Raw genomic sequence first — 24,436 nt, forward strand, 5'->3', positions numbered from 1 at the left:
CATGTGTTTTGTTAATAAATTACAGTTAATATGATCATTTGTTTTGGAAGAATTGTGATTTCATTGCCAATTAAACTGTTGGATAAACACTCCTTTAATTATCACACAGGGGTTTAATCCTGATTCATCTAAGCCCATTGTGACATCTGTCACACGCTAAGGGTTTCCACTGACTGCCCAACAATGAGTTAAAACACAATTACACAAAAAATTAACGTTCAAATAAATACATGTAACTTGTTTTGTGTGCCACCATATATCTTTAAGAGCATATCTAAATTTGCAAACTAAGCAAATATTAAAATACCATAATCCAAGAAACCAATCATATTTGAATTAATTTATACACATATTACTTCAGTCTAAATAATGTGGAATACGAGTAATTCACACTTACAATATGAATTACACAAATTTCTCTTTAAGAGAAAAACTTAAAATATCACAGATCTTCATATAATGTTTATTGCATATATAAAACTATCACAGTCAGTATTTTATAATAATTATTAACAAAAACAATAAAATTTGTAAAAGCATATACACACTTTCATGTTTGTGAAATCATAATGATGGCAATATTACAACACTCTAGTTTATACCTCAAATAAAGTATGCTATCATTAAAATAATTTAAGGAAGTATCCATATAAAGCTTCACTATACAAGGCGGACCTAAAAAAGGTTTTGGTAGTTTTTGGCCGACCCCCGTAAGACAAAACACTGTTCCACGAAACATTTTATAAAAAAATTTGAGCAAAGTTGCAATCACTTATATTTTATACTCCATTTCTTGAGAATCTTCTTTAGACCTGTAATTCTCCTTCAAAAACAAATCTTGTCAACAAAGTATTGATAAATTTTCAATAATTAATTGTTAACTATTGCTGAAAATCTGAACAACAATGTTCATAGTTATTATTATCACAACCAGTTTATTTTGTAATGTTATTTTTTGTAGTAATAAAAATTGCCATCACTACAATATTTATACCTAATAAAGTCACCAATAGGAATATTTACAGACTTTTACAAAATGAAAAAATTTAAAACTACTATAAAAACTGAATCCAACCAGTTTTCAATTTTTCAGTATAACCTATAATTAAATCACAATTTAAGTCTTCTTTCTTAAATTATACTACTGAACAGTCCAAGTAAGCATGAATAGTCATCATTAGTCCTTCATTGGCCTGAATGATGTAGGAACTTTTGTCTTGGGCTTAGTAAGGTTAAGTTTTCAAGTCAATTCTTCATTTTCTTTTAACTTCACTGTTGAAGGGGGCCGACGACGGTGAGGAACTTCACGAGAACGAAGCCTCAATTTTGTACTTGGTACCCAGACTGAGACAGTCCTGGTTTGGCCAAATCGTCCCACACAAACTGATTGTTTCACACCATTTATATACTTACGAGTTCTTGCGAAATCAGAAACACTTCGTTTTTCCACACTGGCAGCAACTTTGTCCAGGGAATTGTGATTATGAACTTGGTTCGCTAATGCACTGCCACAAGAGTCCGACTCTTTGGGGATTAAATGAAAATTTGCTAGAAATACTCTTGATTCTTCTATTAGCTTAATCCTACTCAATGTTTCTTTTTCGTCATATCCATTGCAACTCAAAATCTTAATTTTTAACACTTACTACGCTCTTTTTCAGAGTAACCGTCTTTTTGTTTTCTTCACTGATGTCTGTATTAAACCATTTTTACGGAAATCTGTAGGCTCCGTTTCCTTTGTCACTTCATTTTTAAATGGATGTTGGACACTACAAATAGAATTTTGTTCTTCAACTACAGTGTCACTCTTATGTTCTGCTGCTATAATTTTAGATGGATAAACATTTCCAGACTTTAAGACGAATTTTACTTTAGGAGGAGCAGATTTGTCGATTACAATTTTCTTTTTCTTTGCAGGAAGCTGTCCATTAAGCTTGTGATTTATTTTATCAGAACGGTCAGTTTTTACAGATTTTTTTCTGTATTTATGGATAACTGTATTGTGTGGTTTTGCTAAAGACACAACTTTAGTAGGTTTATCTAAAGTTGAACATTTCTGAATCTTTGATGAAGAGGATTCCAAGATCCCTTTATGAGGATTGCCTTCTGTAGTTTCTAATTTTCGTAGATGCAATTGTAGGTTTTCAAGGCGGAGGTTTCAACAGCACTTTTAGGATTAGTTTTTGAATACCATTTTCCATTCTCATAGGACAAAATGTTTCTTTAAAAAGTCTGGAATAATTTTACTGTCAGTTATTTTGGATGTACTTGATTTCACTTTAGAATTACAATTATTGGAGTCAGCAGTAACTGAGAGTAAACTTTCTTCACTTGTGTTCACCAGATAATCTTTCCAGATATCTGGTAGGAGTTGTGGGGGTTGTTTGTGATAGTTTGACACCCTTCTGTATTGGAATGACGAAATGAAGAATTTTTGGGGATTCGCCAGTAGCAAAGAAACTCTGAAACAGAAATGGAAAAATAATTTATATATATACACAAACGCACACACATAAAAATTGAATATTCACGTCTTAAATGCTAAAAAATTTATCTTTGAAAATACAGTTTAAATATTAATACTAATAAAGAGTAATAATATTGTTAAAAATTTCAATTTGTTCAAAGTTAGAAACATTTGAAATGAGTGAAACAATTTCAAGTCAAAATTATAATAGGTAATTATCAATTCTAAAGTATGTGATTTTTTAAGAACCCTTTCACAACTATATAATTGTGTCCAATAATTATATGACATAACAGAATGAACAGGCAGTCTTTAGTAATTCTTAGTCTAGTCTAGTGCCCCTAAAATCAATACCTCCCACTTTAACTTTTTTAATGGTAAAGATTTTCAAGTCTCCTTTGGGGACATGTAAAAACATTATTTGAGGAGGTTATTATTGGATTTCAAAGTTATCCTTTCTCTACCACAAAATTGGAGGTGGAGGCAATCAAATGTTTCCTGTTAGTTTAACTTCCTGCTGGTCTATACCTTCCACATGAGTCTACACTGGGACCGACAAAAACTGATGCCACTTGGAGCGGCAGGCACTCCATAAATCGCAGATGGGATGTGGAGGTAAATGGGTTGATTGATAGAACAGTTTACTGCAGAGGATGACTGTTGGAGTGTGTGGAGCTGTTAATGTTAAAGGTGTTGCTAACCTAAACATGAGGGAGCACTTTTCCCTATCTGCTTTTGACTAGACAAAACAGGAAACAGAGCTAGTCTTGTTGTGTAGCAATGTCACGCAGGCCTGTCTATTCTATTTGTCACCGCCAACTGTAGTCTTTTGTGGCTCTTACGATAATCATTAATGTTACATATGTAATAATTTGATGTTTGTGCTTATTCCACGAAAAAGCTACTATGTACTGTACATAAAACATGCTTATTTCTGAATCAAATTATCATAGGGCTTCATCATAGTCCTATGATACATAGGGCTTTCATAATTACTCTCACTAAGAAAGCAATGGACTCCGACTTAAAGATTCCCCTCCTCTGGCCTGAGATACAGTAGTTCATATGCTATTAATATCTTTGGAACTATTATTACTTAATGGTCAATAAAGATCTTGAATCTATTCAAATACTATAAATGTTGCATAGACATTCAAGTTATTTCCTTGATGTTATAAAAAAAACCTGTTTTACTTTCAGATTTTAGAGCCCTAAAACAAAAGATATGCCTACGACATCCCTGTTACTCATCAAAACATTGCATACAAAATCGCCTGTTAACAGCTAGATGAATCAAATTCAACCTTTTCATAAAAAAAGACATCATAACAAAAAAATTATACCTCTTTTTCTATATAGTCTGGTGCCACAAAATAATTGCAATTATTAGCTGAACTGCTCTATACGGTATGATAAATTAGTACAGATCATAAATCTCAGATTATTATTTCACAATATAAAGTATTACTTCGTGTCAAAGTGCTGTGAAATAGAGTAATATTGTTATGTAAATGGTACTTTCCTTCAGTCTTTTAGTAACATTAAAATTATTGGTTGGTATTTAATTGTTTATAAAAAAATTTAAACAGGTATTACATTCCTAAATAAGGATGAATAGTCACTTTCATTCAATGAAATTTATATTTAATAATGAACTATCATTTACCCATCTTCAACAACGAGCACATGCATTTTTACAATACAGTACAAAAAAATATAAAAGGACTAAAGAGAATTTATAAGATATACTTTAATTGGAAAGTACATTTTACTACCCTCAGAAAGCGTTAAATGTTGCATTTTAGAGATTCTGTTGTCTGACTGCTTAAGCCTTCCTGTAGCAGAGTATTTTTTAACAGATTGGCTTTCAGAAATAAACTCGTAGTGAGCCCAGACCTTTAAATTATAAAACATCTTTAAAATAATAACTTTCCCTGGCTATTTTTCAAGTGAATTAGTTCTTTCCTTGATTCTATTTGGTCGCCTTTTCTTTCTTTCATTCAAACTACTGACATTTTGTGAAGGGGTTGTACAGAAAGCACCTGTCACAATTGTCTTCAAGAAGCTGTCATCTGTCAGTTGTGTAATAATAAGACCAACAAATTAATGTGGTCATGTTGATTATTGGTTGTGTCGTTCACTTGTGCAAAAAAAAAAAGCTGTTTTTGGTCAAAATTTACAAGCTGTCGAAGCCCTCTTATTGGTACCTATATTGAAGCGTTTTCTTTTCTTTTTTTTACATAAAATTTTTTGTAGTTTAAAAATATTATAGTGAATTTTTTTTCAAAACCAGCAAACAGGAGGCTTTGGGATTGATTACACGTTTTTAATAATTCATAAAACCCCATCTACGGTTGTATGAAGAGAATTTCTACCCTACTATTTGGACAATTGGTAAAACTGACTAATATTTTACTGTACACAGTGTTCGAATTAGCTGTTTAGTAAAACATATACATTGTCAGACAATGTCAGTCTAAAAATTACCGTTTTTGACATTTTTGTACTTGATTAGCAAAAAATATCATGTTAGTTTCAAATTGTATCATAATTTATCATTTTACAAAAAATATAAATAAAAATCATTATAAAAAATAACTAAACAACTTAATTAAATTTGAACACAGCTTATTTTACTCTACCTAAAATAAGTCCGCTGGCTTGCACGTTCACAAGACTTACACCATTAGATATTTTTATTTGAGAACAAATCACCAAGTTTATACAAGTAGTGTTGAAATTTTAGTAGAAAGCTACTTCAAAAACTAAATCTGTATGTTTATATTTCTCTTACATAAAACAATTGAGTTATCGATTATATTCTTTTTAGTTAAATTTAATTAGGTTGTTTCATTATTTTATATAATGATTTTTATTTTATATTATAGGCCTATAAAATGATACAATTTGAACCTAACATGCTATTTTACTAATCAATAACAAAAATTTAAAAAAAAAAATCATTTTTAGACTGACCTTGTCTGACAATTTCTATGTTTAACTAAACAGCTGATAGTGATGTTGAAAGATAATTGTGTACCAGTAATAAGTGTATGCTTACAGCACAAGGTATATTTGTGGTGAGAGGCTGTTGGCGATTGTGAGTTGGAAAGTACTGAGGTAGGGATGTACGAGGGGTATCCAAAAAGTAAGTTTCCATTAATTATGAAAAAGTTAAAAAGACAAAAAATAACTGAAACACATTTATTCAACTATTTACATCATACCTTATTTTTCTACATAGTTACCATCCCTTTCTAAGCACTCTTGGTATCTAGGAAGTAGTTTTTTATTCCAGCATCACAAAATTCACCCGCCAAATTTTTAAGCCAAGTATCCACCTCATTTTGAAGGTCATCGCTGTTGGCAAATCGCCGACCGCCAAGGTGTCTTTTCAGCTCCGGAAACAGATGAAAATCGCTAGACGCAAGATCTGGTGAGTATGGGGGATGACCAAAAACATCCCACTTAAATTTCCTCAAAAGTTCCATTGTTGCACGAGCAGCGTGTGGTCGGGCGTTATCTTGAATAAGCAAGCAGAACCGTGCGCGACAAAAGTCCGCGCCGTTTATTCTGTATTGCCCGCCGAAGTCTGGTGAGAACTTCACAATACCTTTCTGCATTTATGGTTTCGCCACGAGGAAGATAGTCAATCAATAACACTCCACGGCAGTCCCAAAAAAACTGTAGCCATTACCTTTCCTGCCGACTCAAAAACTTTGGCTTTTTGAGGAGCTGCCTCTCCTTTTTTTTGCCACACCATACTCTGGCGTTTGGTCTCTGGAGTTGAGTGGTGAATCCATGTTTCATCACCAGTGACTATTCTACTGAAAAGGTTTTCATCTTCAAATAATCGCAAGAAAGACTGGGCAGCAGCCATTCGTTGTTGTTTATGGGCATTGCTCAATAAGCGAGGCACCCATCTTGCACACACTTTTGCAAGCTGAAGATCTTCTGTCATGATATTGTGCACAGATGACCGGCTAACTTCAACACTTGACGGCAGTTTATCCATAATTTCATCGAGAGTCACTCGCTTATCATTGTCAATAACTGCTCGTACAGCATTAATGACGTCAGGTTGCTGAGAATTGGCCGGTCGGCCACTACGCTCATCGTCATGAACATTTTCTCTTCCTTCCAAAAACATTGCACGCCAACGACGGACCATCTGAACGGACATAACATGTTCACCATACACTTGACACAACTGATGATGAATTTCAACGGCAGTTTCGTTTTTGGCGGTCAAGAAACGAATAACACTACGGACTTCGCAACTGGCGGCAGAACGCAGTGGAGTCTCCATGATGTTTGGGCAGCAACTGACTGAGAAGCGTGACAATGGGCCAGTGACCGGCGCACCTGTTGCCAACCGAACCGCGCTACATATCCCCGCCCACAGCTGCACGCTGTGTTACGTACGCGTCTTTTTACAGAACAGGGAAACTTACTTTTTGGATACCCCTCGTATCAAGGCCAGGCTGGTGTCAACTACATTATTTAGTTATCATGTAATTTAATATTTTAATTACATTGTAAAAAGTCTAGTAGACTCATCCCCCACCCACCCACATACACACAATAAAAACTAAATAAAGTAATTATATACGATATCCATATTGATATGTAGAAAAATAATTAATGGTCGAAATTTCGTTGTAATTTCTGAAGGGAATCAAATATTGTTTCATTTGATTTTCCATCAATGCCCAGTTCATAAGAATACGGTTTCTTTTCAGAAATATAAATTGTTCGTTTGATATTTCTTAAATGAAATTACAGGTGGACCGTGTTAATCCAAATATTTGTTTGCTCGAAACGTTTGAACGAAAATCTTCTGATTAACAAGTAAATACTAATAATACATCAGAAACAGATTCAAAATTAATTTTAATTGGCCCAGTGACTTCTAAGGCTGCACACTTTCTAATTGTGACATGGAAAGCTAAAATTACAGACTCATTGTGGCTGAAGGTCATTCGGAGTAGTGCGGTGTTCGGATTACATTTGAGCCTTTAATATATTTTTAAAGAAGAAAAAAATGTCATCTATATAGATGTAGCAGTCTACGCATACGTTTGGCACAGTTGATTTAGCAGTCTGAGATAATGAAGGTATTTCACCCTGTTACCGTGACCATGGCTATCAGCTAAGATCCATCAAAATATGAAAAACAATCTATCCACCGATAGAAAATGATGCAGTTTGTTAACACAATCCATACTTCTATTCTACGATTGAAATTTGTTTCTAAAAAGTTCATTTCTTTAAAAGGAAATGAATCGAGAAATCAGAAATTTATTGTCACGTAACGTTACATAATTGTAGTAGATAAGAGCTACAATGAACAGGTGACTCGTCAATATAGTTTAAAATATACTAATCCTAATTAAAAAAAGTTATAAACATAATTAACAATTCATTGATAAATAATCAATATTAATCGCACAAACAGTGATCCAGTAAGTATATAAAACATTAAATTCTAATGGTACAGGTACATATACTTACTATTATAGCGTAGCTATTATTACGCTAAAATAATATAATTTACAAAACATAAAACACATTTAAAAATAATTAGTGATAAAATAAATACAGTGGAATAAATATATATATATATATATATATATATATATATATATATATATATACATCAAAATGTTTTGATATGGTTGGGGGTAATTTAATTAATGAAGGTTGAATCATTTAGAAAATCAGTTTCTGAATAATATTCTTTCTCTATTAAAATATGTTTTAATTTTATAGAGAACTTTTCTGGAGGCAAAGAGGATAGAGATATGGAATTTTATTGTAAAATTTTAGTCCTTTGTAATAAGGGGACATTTCAAATAATTTAGTTCTATGGATTGGGTATTTAAGTCTGTCTGTCTTGTATTATAATCATGATCTTTTGTGGTGATATTATTAAGTAAGTTTTTATGGGTATACATTAAGACCTCATATATATAAAGTGACGGAATGGTCAATAAATTTAGCTGTTTAAATATAGACCTACAGGACGATCTAAAATTTAATTTTTTTATGATTCTCAAAGCTCTTTTTTGCAATTTAAAAATAGAAATTGCTTTGGAGGAAGAACCCCATGCCAATATACCGTATTTCATGTGAGGAAAAAAATAACCATAATACACTGTCATCATCATAAAACACATTTAAAAATAATTAGTGATAAAATAAATACAGTGGAATTAATATATATATATATATATATATATATATATATATATATATATATATACATCAAAATGTTTTGATATGGTTGGGGGGTAATTTAATTAATGAAGGTTGAATCATTTAGAAAATCAGTTTCTGAAAACTCACAATATTTTGTAAAACTTTTAAGACAAAACACGCAGAGCTCAGCTTATTTTCTAATTTTTCAATATGATGTTTCCAATTCATGTTTTCGTCAATGTATAATCCTAAAAACTTTACTGTATTAGAAACACCTACTGATTCATCATTGAAATTCACGGTCTGAAGAATAGATTTATTTTGGTGTGTTTTAAAATGAACAATTTCTGAATTTTTGCTGTTTAAAAATAAACCATTTAGATTGAACCAATTATTTAATTTTAAGATAAGTGATGAGATTTTACAATGCAAGCTTACAGTGTTTAGGTCTTTTACTATTGTTGTTGTATCATCAGTATACAATATTAAACCTTCATCTGTTACTTCCTGTAGGTCATTTGTATAAATTAAAAATAATGTTGGGCCTAGAATGGATCCCTGAGGCACCCCCTTACTTACAGACTTCCATTCAGATTCATATTTTATGCTTCCAATTTTAATCAAAGTTTTTTGTTTCCTAGATTGGAAATAAGACCTAAACCAGTTTAATTCTCTCACACCATAGAATTCCAATTTTATAATAAGATAGTTATGTATAACACAATCAAAAGCGCTAGATAAATCGCAGAACACACCAGCAGTGGCCTGCGACTCATCCAAGGCTTGAGAAACCTCATTTACCAAATGAGCCAGGGCCCCTTCAGTACCATGACCTCTCCTAAAGCCATTATTGATTTTTATGAAATAAGTCATATTGTTCCAAATATCCAGTCAACTAAGAATTTACACTTTCAAAAATCTTTGAAAAAACTATGGGACTGAAATTGGGTGATAGTTTTCAATGCAAGCTCTGATTCCTTTTTTAAAGATAGGTGTTATCACAGAATATTTCAGTCTGTCAGGAAATTCGCTCTTCATAAAAGAGAAATTAATTAGAGTACATAGTTGGGTGCAGATGTAGAGATTCACTTTTTTTATAAGGAAGGTAGGAACATCATCCCATCCTGTGGAATTTGTATTTTTTAATTTCATTATGGCTTTTGATAAATCTTTTTTTTTTTACAGTCAAAAATTTGAATTCATGAGGCGTTTGTTTCATATTATGAAAAATCATATGCTCATTATAGGTATACTTTTGGAAGTTTGTTTTAGTTTCTCTGCAGCTAAAGCAAAATGTTCATTGAATTCTTGAACAACTCTATGTGGATCAGGTATTGTATCATTGTCAATAATTAATTGTCCAAGACTTTTGTCCTTTTGACCGAATCCCAATTCAGATTTAACGACTGACCAGACAGCCTTAGATTTATTTCTCGACTTGGAAATTAGTTCGTCATTAAACATTCGTTTTGCATTGTTAACACTTTTCTAAATATCCCTCTGAATGTTCTATAATATTTTAAAAGCAATGGTGATTTGTTTGTTTTGACTAAGCTGTGTAACTCTCTTTTTTTATACTTGAAATTTTTATCCCCGTAGTACACCAGGAGTTTTTAGTGATTCTCATCTTTCCACTAATGGTTTTCATTGGAAAACATTCATTAAATATTAACAAGAATTCTGACAAAAAGCATTAAAGTTATTGTTTACATTATCAGATGGGTCCAAATTCCAATTTAGTTTTTCTTTTAGTAATTCTTTATTCAAAATTGAAGACATTTATTGCAGAAAAAAATCTTTTACCTATTAAAATTGATTGTGTTTTAGTTTTCTCAGGTAACTGGATGGAAATAAACAAAGAATTATGATCTGACCACCCAATGTCAAAATTTATTTTACCATTTAACATACAGTTCATACTTGAGAAAATGTTGTCTATGCATGACATTGTGAAATCAGTAATTCTGGTTGGTGCCGAAAAATTATACAAAAACCCATTTTGTGTCAGAATGTTTTTAAAAGTTTTAACATTGTTACAATTTTCATTCAACAAGTTGATATTAAAATCAGAAGCCACCAATACTCTGTTATTTTTATGTTTGCTAACCAAATCTAACCAATTCTGTATTTTATTTAAAAAGATTTCTGTGGAGTTTGATGAACAATATTTAGCTGGTGGTGGAGTTCTATAAATAGATGCTATTGTAACATTATAATCAATTAGATTTATAAAGCAACCTCCAAAATGAAAGTCAGCATTAAAACATCTAAGGTTAATGTTTTCTTCAAACTTAATACCAGATTTGACTAAGATACACGATCCACCTCTAAGGGTAGTTTTTCTTACAAAGTAAGATGCAAGTTTAAACCCCTTTAATTTTTTCAAAATTTCAACATTTGATTCATTTAGCCAATGTTCATTAAAACAAATAATTGATATATCTTTGCCTTCATGTTCAAGAAAAATTTCAATGTCATTTATTTTACACAAAAAACCTTGAGTATTACAAAACATAATCCAAATGCTGTTCCTGTAATTAAATTTTAAACCATCAAATATTTTGTTATCTATACAGCATTTTTGCCTGTGAAGGTTAGTATTATTATTGACATGGGGTGCAATCAATTCTAAATCTAAACCTCTATTTAACAATCCTTTCTTGACATTTATTTTATTCCTAAAAAATGTCTACCAACTCAGCAGGACAAAGGTTTTGTGAATTCACATTAGAGATTTGACTTTCACTCACACTATCAGCATCATTAGAGCCTAAACCACAAACTGACCAATTTCGAGGCTTCATACATTAAATTGGTAGACAGATCGATCAGTCAACCATCAGTCAAAATTCTGGAAAATCAACTAACAAGGAAACCTTAAGTATCAAACAGATTAGAGATTTGTAATAAACTAATACTGAGTCCAATACTGTTTTAATAAGTTCATATAGAATGAACTTTTAATAAAAGAAGGCCCACTCCGTTCCCTCTTTCATGCCACCAATTTGTTTCAGCTGTGACAATTGCCATTTATTATTGGCCTCTGGTCAGCCTTAGGTTCTTGCTAGGCGAGTACAGACCTATTGTGACCTGTATTCTGTAGTTCAGTCTTAATAATTATTGGTGTTTTGCTTTTTATTAAGTGCATGTTTTAGTTTTATAGTTAGTGGAGTTGACACATAACATGGTGGTTGTGATTCCTGACTTATGCGTGTCACAACACTCTGGTATGATTTGCTTATTTTAACCAAGATTGTAATTATGTACTAGGTTTATATATATGACGACCAGAATTGCAAAGGGATCTAAGTGCCATCTTTTAGCGCAATGGGTTTTTCACTGCAAAGCGATCTATGTCCACATGCTAATGCCCTGCAATGTGATCTGTGTTCATAAAAAACTCCTAGTAGTTTTTATAGGATGCAACAGAATGCGCTGGTAGTATGTCGGGGCGGGCTTGCAATGCATAGGGATCTAAGTGCCGTCACGTTGTCGTCCGCCCCACCACTATTCCCGCCACTCCTGTTGATACAGGCGTGCTCTACCCGTCATTGCCTTTGCCTGTGTTTTTCATATTGCTTATTTTAAGTTATAAAGTTTTCTTACAATCATGGCTGACGACACCAACAATTTGAATAACAGTGCTTTTGGTGAAGATGTCAGTGAAAAGAAGCTGGCGTTTAGAGAAAAACAGAAGAAAGCAAGACTAAGTGGGAAGTCTTATATGACACTAAACAAACACACTAGGAAGGAGATAGCAGCGAAACCATTGCCTGCTGTAGAGGTAAGTGTGATAGCTTTACCGGTAGTAATGGAATTAGAAAAAGTATTCCCTTTGCCTAAATTGACACATTGCAATATGTATTATTTACGCCAACTCACCTGCTACAATTTCAATGTCCATAGCACCAACGCTAATGATGCTATAATTTGTATGTTGCACGAGGGGCAGTCAGGTAGAGGAGGGAATCAGGTAGCGTCTTGCATTACTCAGGCTATAAACTCTGGTTTACTCCCAAATCACAAGAAACATTTGGTTGTTTGGCGCGACAACTGTGCCGGCCAACTAAAAAATCGAATGCTTATTTTTCTATACCTATACATGGTAGTTAAGGGTATTTTTGAGTCTGTTCAACACAAATTTCTGCTCTCCGGCCACAGTTTTTCTGTTGGCGATAGAGACTTCGCTATTATCGAAAAAAAAATGTCGGTCAGCTAGAATGCAAGTGATGGAAGATCTACAGAAAGTTATCGAGGAAGCTAGACCCTCAAAGCCTTTCAAAGTTTTAAAAATGGCTGATCACTTTTTTTGACTTTGACAAAGCAGCTTCTAGTTGCATTGATACAAAAAAAAAACTAGGCATCAGTCAGATTTCCGTGATCAAAGTGGATCAAATTGAACCTGTTTTTGTATAAAAAAATTTAACGATCTATGTTCATGGGAAAGAAAGGCAAGACAATAACAGATATTTAAAATGTATTGCACAATGATTCCATACTTGGATGAAAACAACAGAAACTTCTATTGTGAGCTGTGTTAGTAAAATGAACTCTTTTTAAGGCACTTACATCCTTTTGCACTGTTAGGTAGTTTGGACTTAGGACCTTCTGCCGAAAGGAATTTATAAACTTTTTATTCAAGTAAATAGCTTTATAAAACTTGATAATAATTTTAAACATAATGTAAACATTGTAAACAATGTATCTCAATAATTACAAAATATAAATACAAATTTTTTTTGAAAATGTAAAGTTTTTTTAATTTCTTGAAAAGTTTAGTTTTTGGCACTTAGATCCCTTTGCAATTCTGGTCGTCATATATATAAATATATAGTGTCTCCACACGTAGTCCTGAAAGGACCTTTGCACCTCCCTCACTAAAGATTTAGGCCGTCAGAATCTGAGGCTTTCACAGAAGCCTATAAGATATGTGGGCTCCTGATCTCTGATGTCCTAAGAGCTGAGAATATACACCCCTAGGAATTGTTTCCTGATTTTGCATATCGCAGGACAATTTAGCCATATAAGTTCCGCTGATTCTTCTGCTTCTCCGCAGAATCTGCGATCATCAGTCTGGCTTAGAACCCATCAAATATTTTCTTAGAGGGCCATATCCTGTCAAACATCCCAAATACTAGTTTTATATCCTCCTTAATTTGTTCAATGAGTCCTGACCATCCTTTAACATAAGGAGAGATAAAAATTTTAGATTAGTCCAGAAACCTTTCTCCCGGCTAAGGATCTATTCCTATTTTTCCAATCTTTCACTAGAGCTTTGCTGTAAGAGAAAGCTACTCCACAGCTTTGCTCTGGCCCAACCAGAAGGGTTTATGTGTCCATCTTGGCAAGGGTGTCTGCTTTTTCATTCCCCTGAAAATGTCTTTGTGGTCCAGTATCCAGCAAAAGGTTACTTTTGTTCCTCTTTGCCAGTTCCGCTAGTACATTGTTACATTTCCATAATGCTTTTGAGTCAAAGGAGCAGGCACCAAGTTCCTTTAATGCTGCCTGACTGTCTGAAAGGATAATAATATTCTAAACCCTGCCTTAGAGTCAACGCACGATCCATCTGTGTTGTACTTCAGAACACTATGTGTTATGTCAAGTGAAGTTAGGTTAGTTTATTCACCTGAGAAAGAGATCAGATTGGAGGTATCGAAATGTAGTGTTACTGAATTTTTGTATCACTAAATGACGACAAATGTCCAGAAAATTCTTTCTTTCACAATCCATATATTTGTTTCTTGAGATCAACATGTATAAACACATAAAGATAGACCTTTCTACTAACTCCTTAAAATGTTTTATACCTTGGTGTTATCACCTTTAGAGCTAAAAGTAACAGAATATCAGACCATTGCATGTACAGTTAAGCATTTTCAGTAGATCTCTTCTCACTGCCCATTCAGGCAAAGAGGTGTCAGCTATAGATAATCCTAAAAAAATTATTTATTTATTTCTCCCTTATATTCAGTATTTTACAGAGTGAAACTTTCATTGACTAGTGTTTTTAAACACCTGACAATGAGACACTGGTCTCGAAACATGTTGTGACATTGTAGTTAGACAAGATAAGATACCCTACAATTATCTATGTGATATCATCATCACTGAGCAGAAGAGAGTTATAGGGACAAAAAGTTCTGGACAAGAATAATTGTAGAATGTACATTCTTTGTTCACATTTCAGGGATCACTTTACTTAAAATTATATTTTATACATTGTTTTAAAGCTTGTAGAACAAATTTGAAATACAAACATATATTATACACATTTATTTTATTACAAAAAATTTATTTTATTTTGACAGACAAATTAGAATTGTTACAGATTGGTAATTAATTAATAATGGCTTACACAGAAACTTGTTCTATAGTAATCACTTAAGTGTTTAATATAACTTCTTATTAGATACGAAAATTGTGTATATAAAATAATCAATTCAATCAAGCCTTTGAATTTCACAAAGACGAAGGCTTTAACCCAACGATTTGTAATTGAAATTAATTTTAAACGTAGAAAATGTATCAATGGTAACTGTTCCGATTTCCCATAATTAAAGTAAGCACAATTTTGCTATTAAGTAATGGAATTATAAATTTCACAGGTATAGCTGCCAAAGTCAAATAAAGTTCAGAAATGTACACATAATACCATAAAACCAAATAATATTTATTGTGTAAAAACAAGATATGAAAAATGTAGGATAGTTGACAGACGATGCTATTGAAATAGTTACACAGACATCCACCAGGTAGAAGCACAATGCGGAGAAATGACAGCAATTCTAAGTGCACATTACTGGGTACAAGACTAACCTTGACTGGGTTGATCTGTTTGGCACACTTGAGCCGGCGAATGTGGGCAGCCATGTGGCTCGGCGTACTGCGTGGTATACTGGCCTCACAGACAAGCTTGGTCACGTCTGTCATCATCCTGTGGTACAACTGAGGCTGTGTTTCCTTCACCTGCTCTAAACAAATGGCTAGCAACCTGCCAAAATATGTCAAACGCACGATCAAAACATTTTCACATATCATTTGGTTTCTTGTTAACATAGATTAGGAACTCCCCCCACCCCGTATATGCAGCTAAGGTGGTTAGCAGCATATACACTCAGTCTACTATGTCCAGAAGAACATTTTATAAACTTTATTTAAACTTACTTAGTGGCAAATATTTCAAGTTCCTAACATTTATATAATATAACAACTTATTAACATCAAAAATAAATAAAAATATTAGTTTTGAATGTTTATGAAGTCTCAATAATTAAAAAATTGAGCTGAATACTAAAATAACATTAATCCAGCAATTTGTTATTATCACGGAGGTGTAATCATATTCAAAAGCAGTTATCAATTAATTGTAATGTATAAATGTAAGAAAATTAGAATTACTCGTTGTACACTGTTCCAAATTTAAATTCACTTTGTTAAGGTAAAACTATATAAAATGTATTTAATTTATTAATCAAAGTATACATTATAAATTTGTCCTACATGACAAAATTGGAAAAGATGAAATTCCAACTTATTTAAATAAGAGAAAAGAGTATTCCAGGAATAAAAAATGAATTATAGATAACTACACCCGTTCAATAATGTGAATTATTTCTAAGAAATGTTATTATTTTGTGATTAACAATATTATTATCACATAAACAAATACGATGTTTAGTGTTTAAATTCAATATTAAAATTTCTGCATTTTCTTCACTAATATTCTGTCACTTGTGAGTGACCCTAAATAAATATCTGCCACTGATATAAACAGACGCAGAAAAGAAAGGCATACAAATAAGCATTTTTTAATATTGAAGTTTTAGACAAGACTGAGGATTTTTTCTCGAGGTTTACTCCTCTAGAGCCGCCGTGTTTTGCAGAGACAGGGCCACCTCATGTAGGCTGTGACTCGTCGCCACGCACGGACGATCTTGGGCAATGAGAGGCTATGAGACCGCAATGGCAGTCCTCGCATCATTGCCCCCAGGGTTTGGAGTGCCAGCGAGGTCACCCCTCCCCCCTTGACCCCACACGACCCCAACATGAGTTAGTTTCCAGATTTATCAACTAATATTATAGTTGTCAACATTTAAAGAATTCTGGAAACACATAGAACATAAAATATTAGAATTAATTCTAAAAAATATATTCAGTAATCTTTCATTAGCTCACCCAGTTGTTTTGCCACATAACAGTTAGGAAAAAATATATCATTATTTTTAATAGGAATGGCTTGTTTACATTTTGATGGATTTTATTAGCCTTTCGAACCACTACGGTTTTGGACCTTCATGGCCATTGTCCCACAAAAAGTTAAAGTAGCTTGACTTTCTATTCCTAGCTTCGGAGAAGTTACAATAAAACACTATAAAAACTACAAGTATCTGATGCTTGTGGAAAAAAATAATTGCCAAGAGAAAAATGTTAAAAGTAACACAAATTCCTGTTTTTGTTAGTCTGAAAATGATCAGTATACAAGTGAATAATCAATAGAAAATCTAATATGATTCAGGACAATCTGTATAAGAATTTATACTAATAAAATAGCTAAGATGAACATGGGTGAGCATTATGTCCTACTGTTCAATAAGTAATATAAGCAGTTTAAAATTTGACAATTATTCAAAGCCTGAGTATGATGGACTTTGATTATTCTTTACTATCTGTATTTTTACCTTGATTGTAAGAGTACAGTTGTATAATTACAGTGTTTTGAAATACTTATTGACCTCAGCAAAAATGGCTCCAGAAATACCAGAGATGACAACAAATGAGTTAGCATACAATAAAGCAGTGTTGTACATACATATTCTCCGCCGGGGTAAAGGAATTGGGTCCCGTGACCCTGGAGTAGACCCTGAACGGGAGAGGAGGCAGCAACATCGGGTACAAGAAGGCCTCACTGTCCACGACCACCCGCATTAGTTCTGGAGGAAACTTCATGCCTGAATTTTTCTTTTGACGTTTCTGCATTTTCCTAGTTAAAAAGTAGAAATAATACATTAGAAAAAGTTGCAATAATATGTATATTTTTTAACATATAAATTTGAGATATTGCTTTTGATAATTAACCATTATTTATTTACAAATCTTTTTACTGTACAATTTAATAAAATGGTTTTGGTCTGGATCGTGGATATTATTCTTTCTGAAAATACCCCTATCATTACATAGTTTTAATACTTGTCACACCAACTTGTTTACAACATTTATACTCTTAATCAAATAACTAACAAACCATGATTGACTTAAGTTGTGCATGACCACCCTTAATTTTATATTAAATCAAAGAAATACTAAACTTTAAATTCTTCACAATTAAACTTAGAAAATATTGACCTTTGGTCATAGCTTTACTTCTTCATATTTGCCTCTTCTTTATGAGTCTGATCGCCTGTCACTTTATATCGACTTTGAAATGTTAACTAGTCCTTTATTAATCTAAGTACTACATTGTTTACAAAGTGTTCTCGTTTATGCTTTACTTTCTTCTTCCTGGGGAATGCTGCATCTCAGGCTCATGACAGGGTGTTTATAAATGTATTAATTTTCATTATTTGAGGCTTTAACCAGATACTTCCATATTTCAACCCTTGCTTCAAACGTTAGCTTGCTACTGCCTATCTATGGTACATTTAAAAAAAGAATAATAATAATAATAGTGATTATTCAGCAACTATCTGGTTACAAGGAAAGGTTTCAAAAACAAATACCTGAAATCACCACCTCCCTCTTAGATTTGGAGGGAGTAGATATAACTTCAATAACCTGAGAAAACCCAGTACCTAGCTCCTTTAAGTGTGCCTTAACCCTTCCCATGCGGCAAACGGATATATCCTTTAAAGTCTATTTTGTGTTATTTAATAAATTGTAGTTGCCGTGGAATCCGCTAGAGTTCAAGGGAGTGTTGAATACTTATTCCGAAAAGCAGATGTTACAGTTTGAACCTCATTGGCGCGTCGCAGTGGTGGGAGGGCGTGGCTTTGTCCCTCGTGGCGTGATTTAGCCTCAGTCTGCGTCGAACCATTACGCGGTAAACGGATATATCCCGGCACGGCATATTTTAGTGTTTAACGCTGTTTTGCCATATTTCCTTATTTACTGTTCGTGTTCCTGTTGTATTTAGCATTATATTATCTTTTTATTCTGTTATTAATTTATTTGTTGTGTCGTTATAGGCCTATATTGTTCTATGCAATGGCAAATCCTGACGACTTTTTGTAAAATTTGAAAATTTGTTAAAAAATATAGGGGTCTGATTATTTTGTGATACTATATTATTTTTTATTCCTAATAGCCACCACTAAGTAAAAAAAATTAGAGTCGGTAAAATGTAAAAGAAAATGTTAAAGTTAATAATTACGCGTTATGAGTAAAAATTGAAAGATAAATTCTGCGTGGGAAGGGTTAATACTTCATTATTGAGGCATTTAACCACATATTCACTTTTATTTTATACAGTAAGATTGCTTTATTTTTTTAATGTAACTAGTGTACGTTATTATACACATAATTTTCTTACTAGTATTATAACTTTATGTATTGCAGTATCCTTTATAACATACTTAAATACTATGGTAATTCTAGTTGATATTATACCTTGACATTTTTATTGTTTGTCATATTGCGGATTTGTAGAATATAGAATCAGAATCAGAGAGGTAATTGAACAAACAAATACAGTGCAGTCTCTATAATCCGGCCGTGCGCTAATACGGCACGTCCAGTAATCCGGCACTGTGCGAGCGATGACGGGTCGGGTCAATGCCCTTTGGTTCATGTCACTGCAAGCACGGACGACGCACCGGCCCACCGCGCCGCCACTAGTCACTCGTCAGTTGCTTGCCTACTTGCGCTCTGGCTACAGTACTACTGTATACAGCTTCGTTCCGTTGACGTGTTTGCTTGTGTTTGTGTTTCGTTGACGTGTGTGCTCGTGTGTGTTATTTTGATATTTTATAATAGTTGAGTGCGATGTCAGAAAAAACGTAAACATGTGACATTAACAATCGATAAAAAGTACGAAATTCTAAAACGTTTAGAGATAGGTGATAAGTTGTCTCATTTGGCCAAAGAATACAACATTGGTCGTGCAACAATACACAACATTAAAAACAAAAAGGACAAAATTGAATCGTTCTTCAAAAGTAGGCCTAGTGAGAAATCTGCTGTTGCAAGAAAAACCTTGAAATCAGGTGAGTTTCCCCAAGTTGAAGATGCACTTTTTGCATGGTTCATGCAAGAAAGAAGCAGGCATACACCTATTTCAGGTGATATCCTTATGGAAAAAGCCAAGTTATTCTACAACAAAATAATGAAGAAGGATGACTTTCGTGCCAGTGAAGGTTGGTTGGACAAGTTTAAAAGACGTTTCGGGATTAGACTGTTAAGTTTAACTGGTGAAAGACTTTTGTGCCAGGAAGAATCGGTTGAGCCCTTTATAGAAAAATTCATAACAACTATTGAAGAAATGAACTTGACCCCAGATCAGGTGTATAACGCGGACGAGAGTGGCTTATTTTGGTGCCTTTTGCCAAAAAAAACTTTTGTTCACAGAGCTGAAGAAAGTGCACCTGGCCGCAAGTTGGCAAAAGACCGAATCACATTTATGCCGTACTGTAATGCCAGTGGCACTCATAAAATACCAATGCTCGTGATCAGTAAATAAAAAAAACCCTCTGCGTTTTAAGAACGTAAATTTGCCCGTGGAATACACAAACCAAACAAAAGGCTGGATGACAAAGACTCTCTTCAACGAATGGTTTCATAACAGCTTTGTTCCATCAGTCAAGAAATTTTTTAAAAAACAGAAGTTGCCTCTTAGAGCATTGTTACTTTTCGATAACTGCCCTGGGCATCCTAATTCAGACGAATTAAGGGATGGCAACATCTGTGCACTATCTGTGCCCCCAAATGTTGCTCCATTACTACAACCTATGAATCAAAACGTTATCCAAACCGTAAAGACAAGTTACAAAAAAACCTTTTGTACAGTATTTTGTCAAAAGAGGGGTGTTACAGCACTAAAGAACACTAACCTTAAAGACGTTGTTTTTAACTTAGCTAGTGCATGGAGAAACTTTCAACGAAAACCATTGTCTGTTCATGGAAAAAATTGTGGCCTACTCTGACGTTACTACAGGATTACGAAAAACAGAAAAAAAGTAACTCTGAACAACAAAACGACGAAACTGAGCTAAATGACTTAAGAATGACTTGCACTAAATGAGCAGCTTGTGGATGATCCTAATGACCTGATGCAAACTGATGTAAATGACTGGTTCACCGGGGAGGAAGAAGAACAATTGTACCAAATAATGACAGACGACGAGATAGTAGCAGACATACTCGACAGCGGTGATGACGACGAAGGGGAGAGGGGAACTGATTGTGTCGCAGCTGCTCCACATACAGTAAACACTGATCAGGCGTTGCGTGCGTTCACCACGGCTATAACTTGGGCGGAGGAAAATAGTGCGTCAGCTCCTGAACTCCTTACACTCAAAGGACTTCCAGAAAAAGTGTTGAAGAGCATTCATTTGATGCTAAAAAACAAAAAAACTATCGAAAACTTTTTTCCTGCCTGTAGTAAATAGGCCTATGCAGATTTTTAATTTTACGGTATGTAAGTTTACATATTGATTTTCAAATTTTTTGTACTGTATCCTTCCGTTGTTTATTTCACAGCCAGATTAAACATACTGTGCTGTTTGTTTATTACGTTTTATTGTGTATTTAGTTATTTTCCAATTGTACTTTTGCGTTCTACTTATATTAAACTATACTTTAACTGGTTTCTAATAAATTTCAATGTACATTTGTATGTTTTTCGTATGTTTTTACCCATACATCCATTAATCCGGCAATTTCGGTAATCCGACACTACCAATCTCGATATACTGCCGGATTAGCAAGATTGCACTGTATGTAGACAACTAATACTGAGACATTTCAGCTGAGCGTGCTTTTGAAATAAATCTGGATGGTGGAATTATAGCACTCATTTTTGAAAGCAAGATGTATAACATTTGAATGGCTTGTAAAACCATCAGTGCACATTATCTTAAAACATTAAGGAGTTAAAGTTTAGGTTACATTGTCCATACGAAAAGCAAACAAGTAAATTTGTATCAGTTAGCACTTCACCATCACCTCTTTTAATGTGATCTTAACTTAATATTACCTTAGGTAATTACTGTGCAAACAAAAATATAAGAGGTGCACAAGTAGACTCATTTTTATGGACAATTTACCACATATACAGTAGTAAAATAGATGCTGAGAAGTATTTGTGTAATTGTACACTTGTATAAACTGTATCGTAAAATCCATATAACTTAAAGCATACCAAACCTTTTAAACTATATTTTTACTTTAAAATTACTTTTGGTTGAGATCGTACCTACTTTTACTACTATTAGACTACTTTAAAATTTTAAAACAGTACAAAGATTGTACACCTGTCATTTGCAATATTTTAAATGCTATTGAATTTGTGTTTACTTCTTTACAAGTTCAACAGGTTTGTAGTGATTAGAAGGTCATATCATTAGATATTTACCAAACAAGTTATGTAACTACCACTATTACAGCATTAGGGAGAAAGTTGTCCTATGAAGTGAAGCCTTATTGAAGTTATTACCCAAAGTGGTGTACACAGTTTTACATAATATGTTACATACCTTTTTTTACCAATCTAAGTTTAGGTTATTCCAAAAAGTGAAGACAGCATTTTTATCGATACACGACTAATGGGATAGGACAATCTATAATTATGTGGCCAAATGATCAAAAACAGTGTATAAACAAAGCTGGACACAAGCGTAAAGATATCTAATACATAAGAAAATTTGGAAAGCAGTAGTATTATGAATGATATTACGCGAGTTTATGAGAAACAACAAATAATAATAATTTCCACTGCTGCCATAATTTTTTTAACATTAAGATTGGATCTCAATTTTACTAGACTAAACAGCAACAAGTATGTTTGTCAATAGTGGCTGGGATAAATTCAGAGCAATCTTATACAAAATCCAATTATATTAATTACCATGCAATGAAGAATAAAACTACTTACTCTCTTTCCATCTCATTTTTTATAAACCTGAAACAAATTTATACTCAATTAGATCAAATATTGACGCTCTTAAATTTGTTCTTATTATATACATGTATGCATTTTCAAAGGCAGAGATAAAAATCCTTAAGGGTCTAAAATTTTAAAATTAATTTTACACAATAACAAACAAAGAAGTAATTAAATAGGTAAAAACACAAAATCTCCATTATACACAAACATAATACATCAACCCAAAAGGATGAAATAAAAAAACCAGTAAATCATGTAAAGTAATCTCAGTAATTTGAGTCTCGATAGTTTGAGCTTTAATGTAATTTGAGCTACTATGTGGTAAAAAAAATCAAAAATAAAGAGTAATAAATATCACTTGTAAAACAACACCTTCAACTTGCAAACGCTGTGTGAAGAATTGTGAGGATTGGGCATACCGTTAGTAGGGTGCATAGTTCGTTACATGACTGACTTGTGACTCATGTGACGAAGAAATTAAATTGTGCAAGAGACTGCATAGTGAAGGCTACGCAGTGCTAGATGCAGCTTTACACTATGTAGAACAACAAACAGAAGCAACTGCAATTGACACTATATTATTTTGACGCTGGTAGGATATCGCTGCTCGCTAGTGTTGTAATGTGATGAGACAAAAAACTATTAGGTCTAACAGTTTTTTTTTTTTAAAGTAAAAATTGTCTACATGCATAAAATTAGATTGTCTTTTCTATTTATACTTTCATTTTACTTTAATAAACTGCAGTTGTTCATTACTTAACATACAAACAGTAGTTATATTTAACAAATCCTTTTGCTCATAATGCTCCACGTAATTCGAGTTTTTGATCATTCAAGGTAGGCTCAGTTCCGTCTACCTCAAATTACTGAGACTCTACTGTACTACTAAATCTTCTTAATTATGCAGATATAATTAAAACATGATTTTATAAAAAAAACGATCAGCACATATTTAATGCAGTGGATTAGTAAAATACAGCAACAAATGATAAACATAATGTACAACTTTATGTAATTATAAAAATATTACATGCAGACTGTGCACTATGATAAATGTATTTATTTATTGTTTATTCAAATCAACCGATGTGTTAATAACAGTGATGGATAAATAAAAACAGGATAAGGACAGGTTCTGCATATGAAATTTAAGACTATCAAATTACAGCTATATCAGTCCTAGACAACAAAGCGAAGAAACCTGAAGTCACTTGAAAGTTGCTATTTTTAGCCTCTTCATCTCTTTAGTTGATGCTGATAAAATTATTAATCAAATGTCTGACAGTTTTGAGTGTGGAAACATTTATCATTAATTAGTTTTGCTTCCTTCTATTACAACCCTCACCAAACCAGTGTAACTGTCAATCAATTCTTTTATCAAAGGAAGTTACTCTTTTGATTTCAAAAAATACTATGTTGTGTTCTTATACAATGCAAATTGGTTGGACTACATACAGTTCTAGGATCTGATGAGATGTGTGCTGTGTTTCCTGTGAATCTACTACAATGGGTGGGACAGGGAAGTGTGAGTGTTACAGAAAACCAAGTTTATTGTGAAATAGAGATAAGAGACTGCAATGTTACCAAAATAAATGATTTATGTTTATTTCACCTATATTTTGAAGACAAAGGAATGAAGATAGAAACAAATCATCAAATAATATTCTTTAGAA

The 24,436-nt window shown here is 33.1% G+C and overlaps 1 protein-coding gene across 1 annotated transcript in view; it reads right to left on the reverse strand.

Moving 5' to 3' along the window:
- Positions 1-449: 449 nt before the first annotated feature.
- LOC124355216 (GON-4-like protein) overlaps positions 450-24,436 on the reverse strand; it is a 45,904-nt gene continuing 21,917 nt past the window's right edge. The window contains exons 12-15 of the mRNA XM_046806239.1: positions 22,752-22,778; positions 17,478-17,648; positions 15,485-15,659; positions 450-2,462 (exon numbers count right to left, since the gene is read on the reverse strand). Coding sequence (XP_046662195.1) covers positions 2,328-2,462; positions 15,485-15,659; positions 17,478-17,648; positions 22,752-22,778 — 508 coding nt within the window. The 3' untranslated portion in view covers positions 450-2,327. The remainder of the gene's footprint in view (positions 2,463-15,484; positions 15,660-17,477; positions 17,649-22,751; positions 22,779-24,436) is intronic.

Source organism: Homalodisca vitripennis, chromosome 2 (assembly GCF_021130785.1).
Source record: "Homalodisca vitripennis isolate AUS2020 chromosome 2, UT_GWSS_2.1, whole genome shotgun sequence".
Lineage (NCBI taxonomy): Eukaryota > Metazoa > Arthropoda > Insecta > Hemiptera > Cicadellidae > Homalodisca > Homalodisca vitripennis.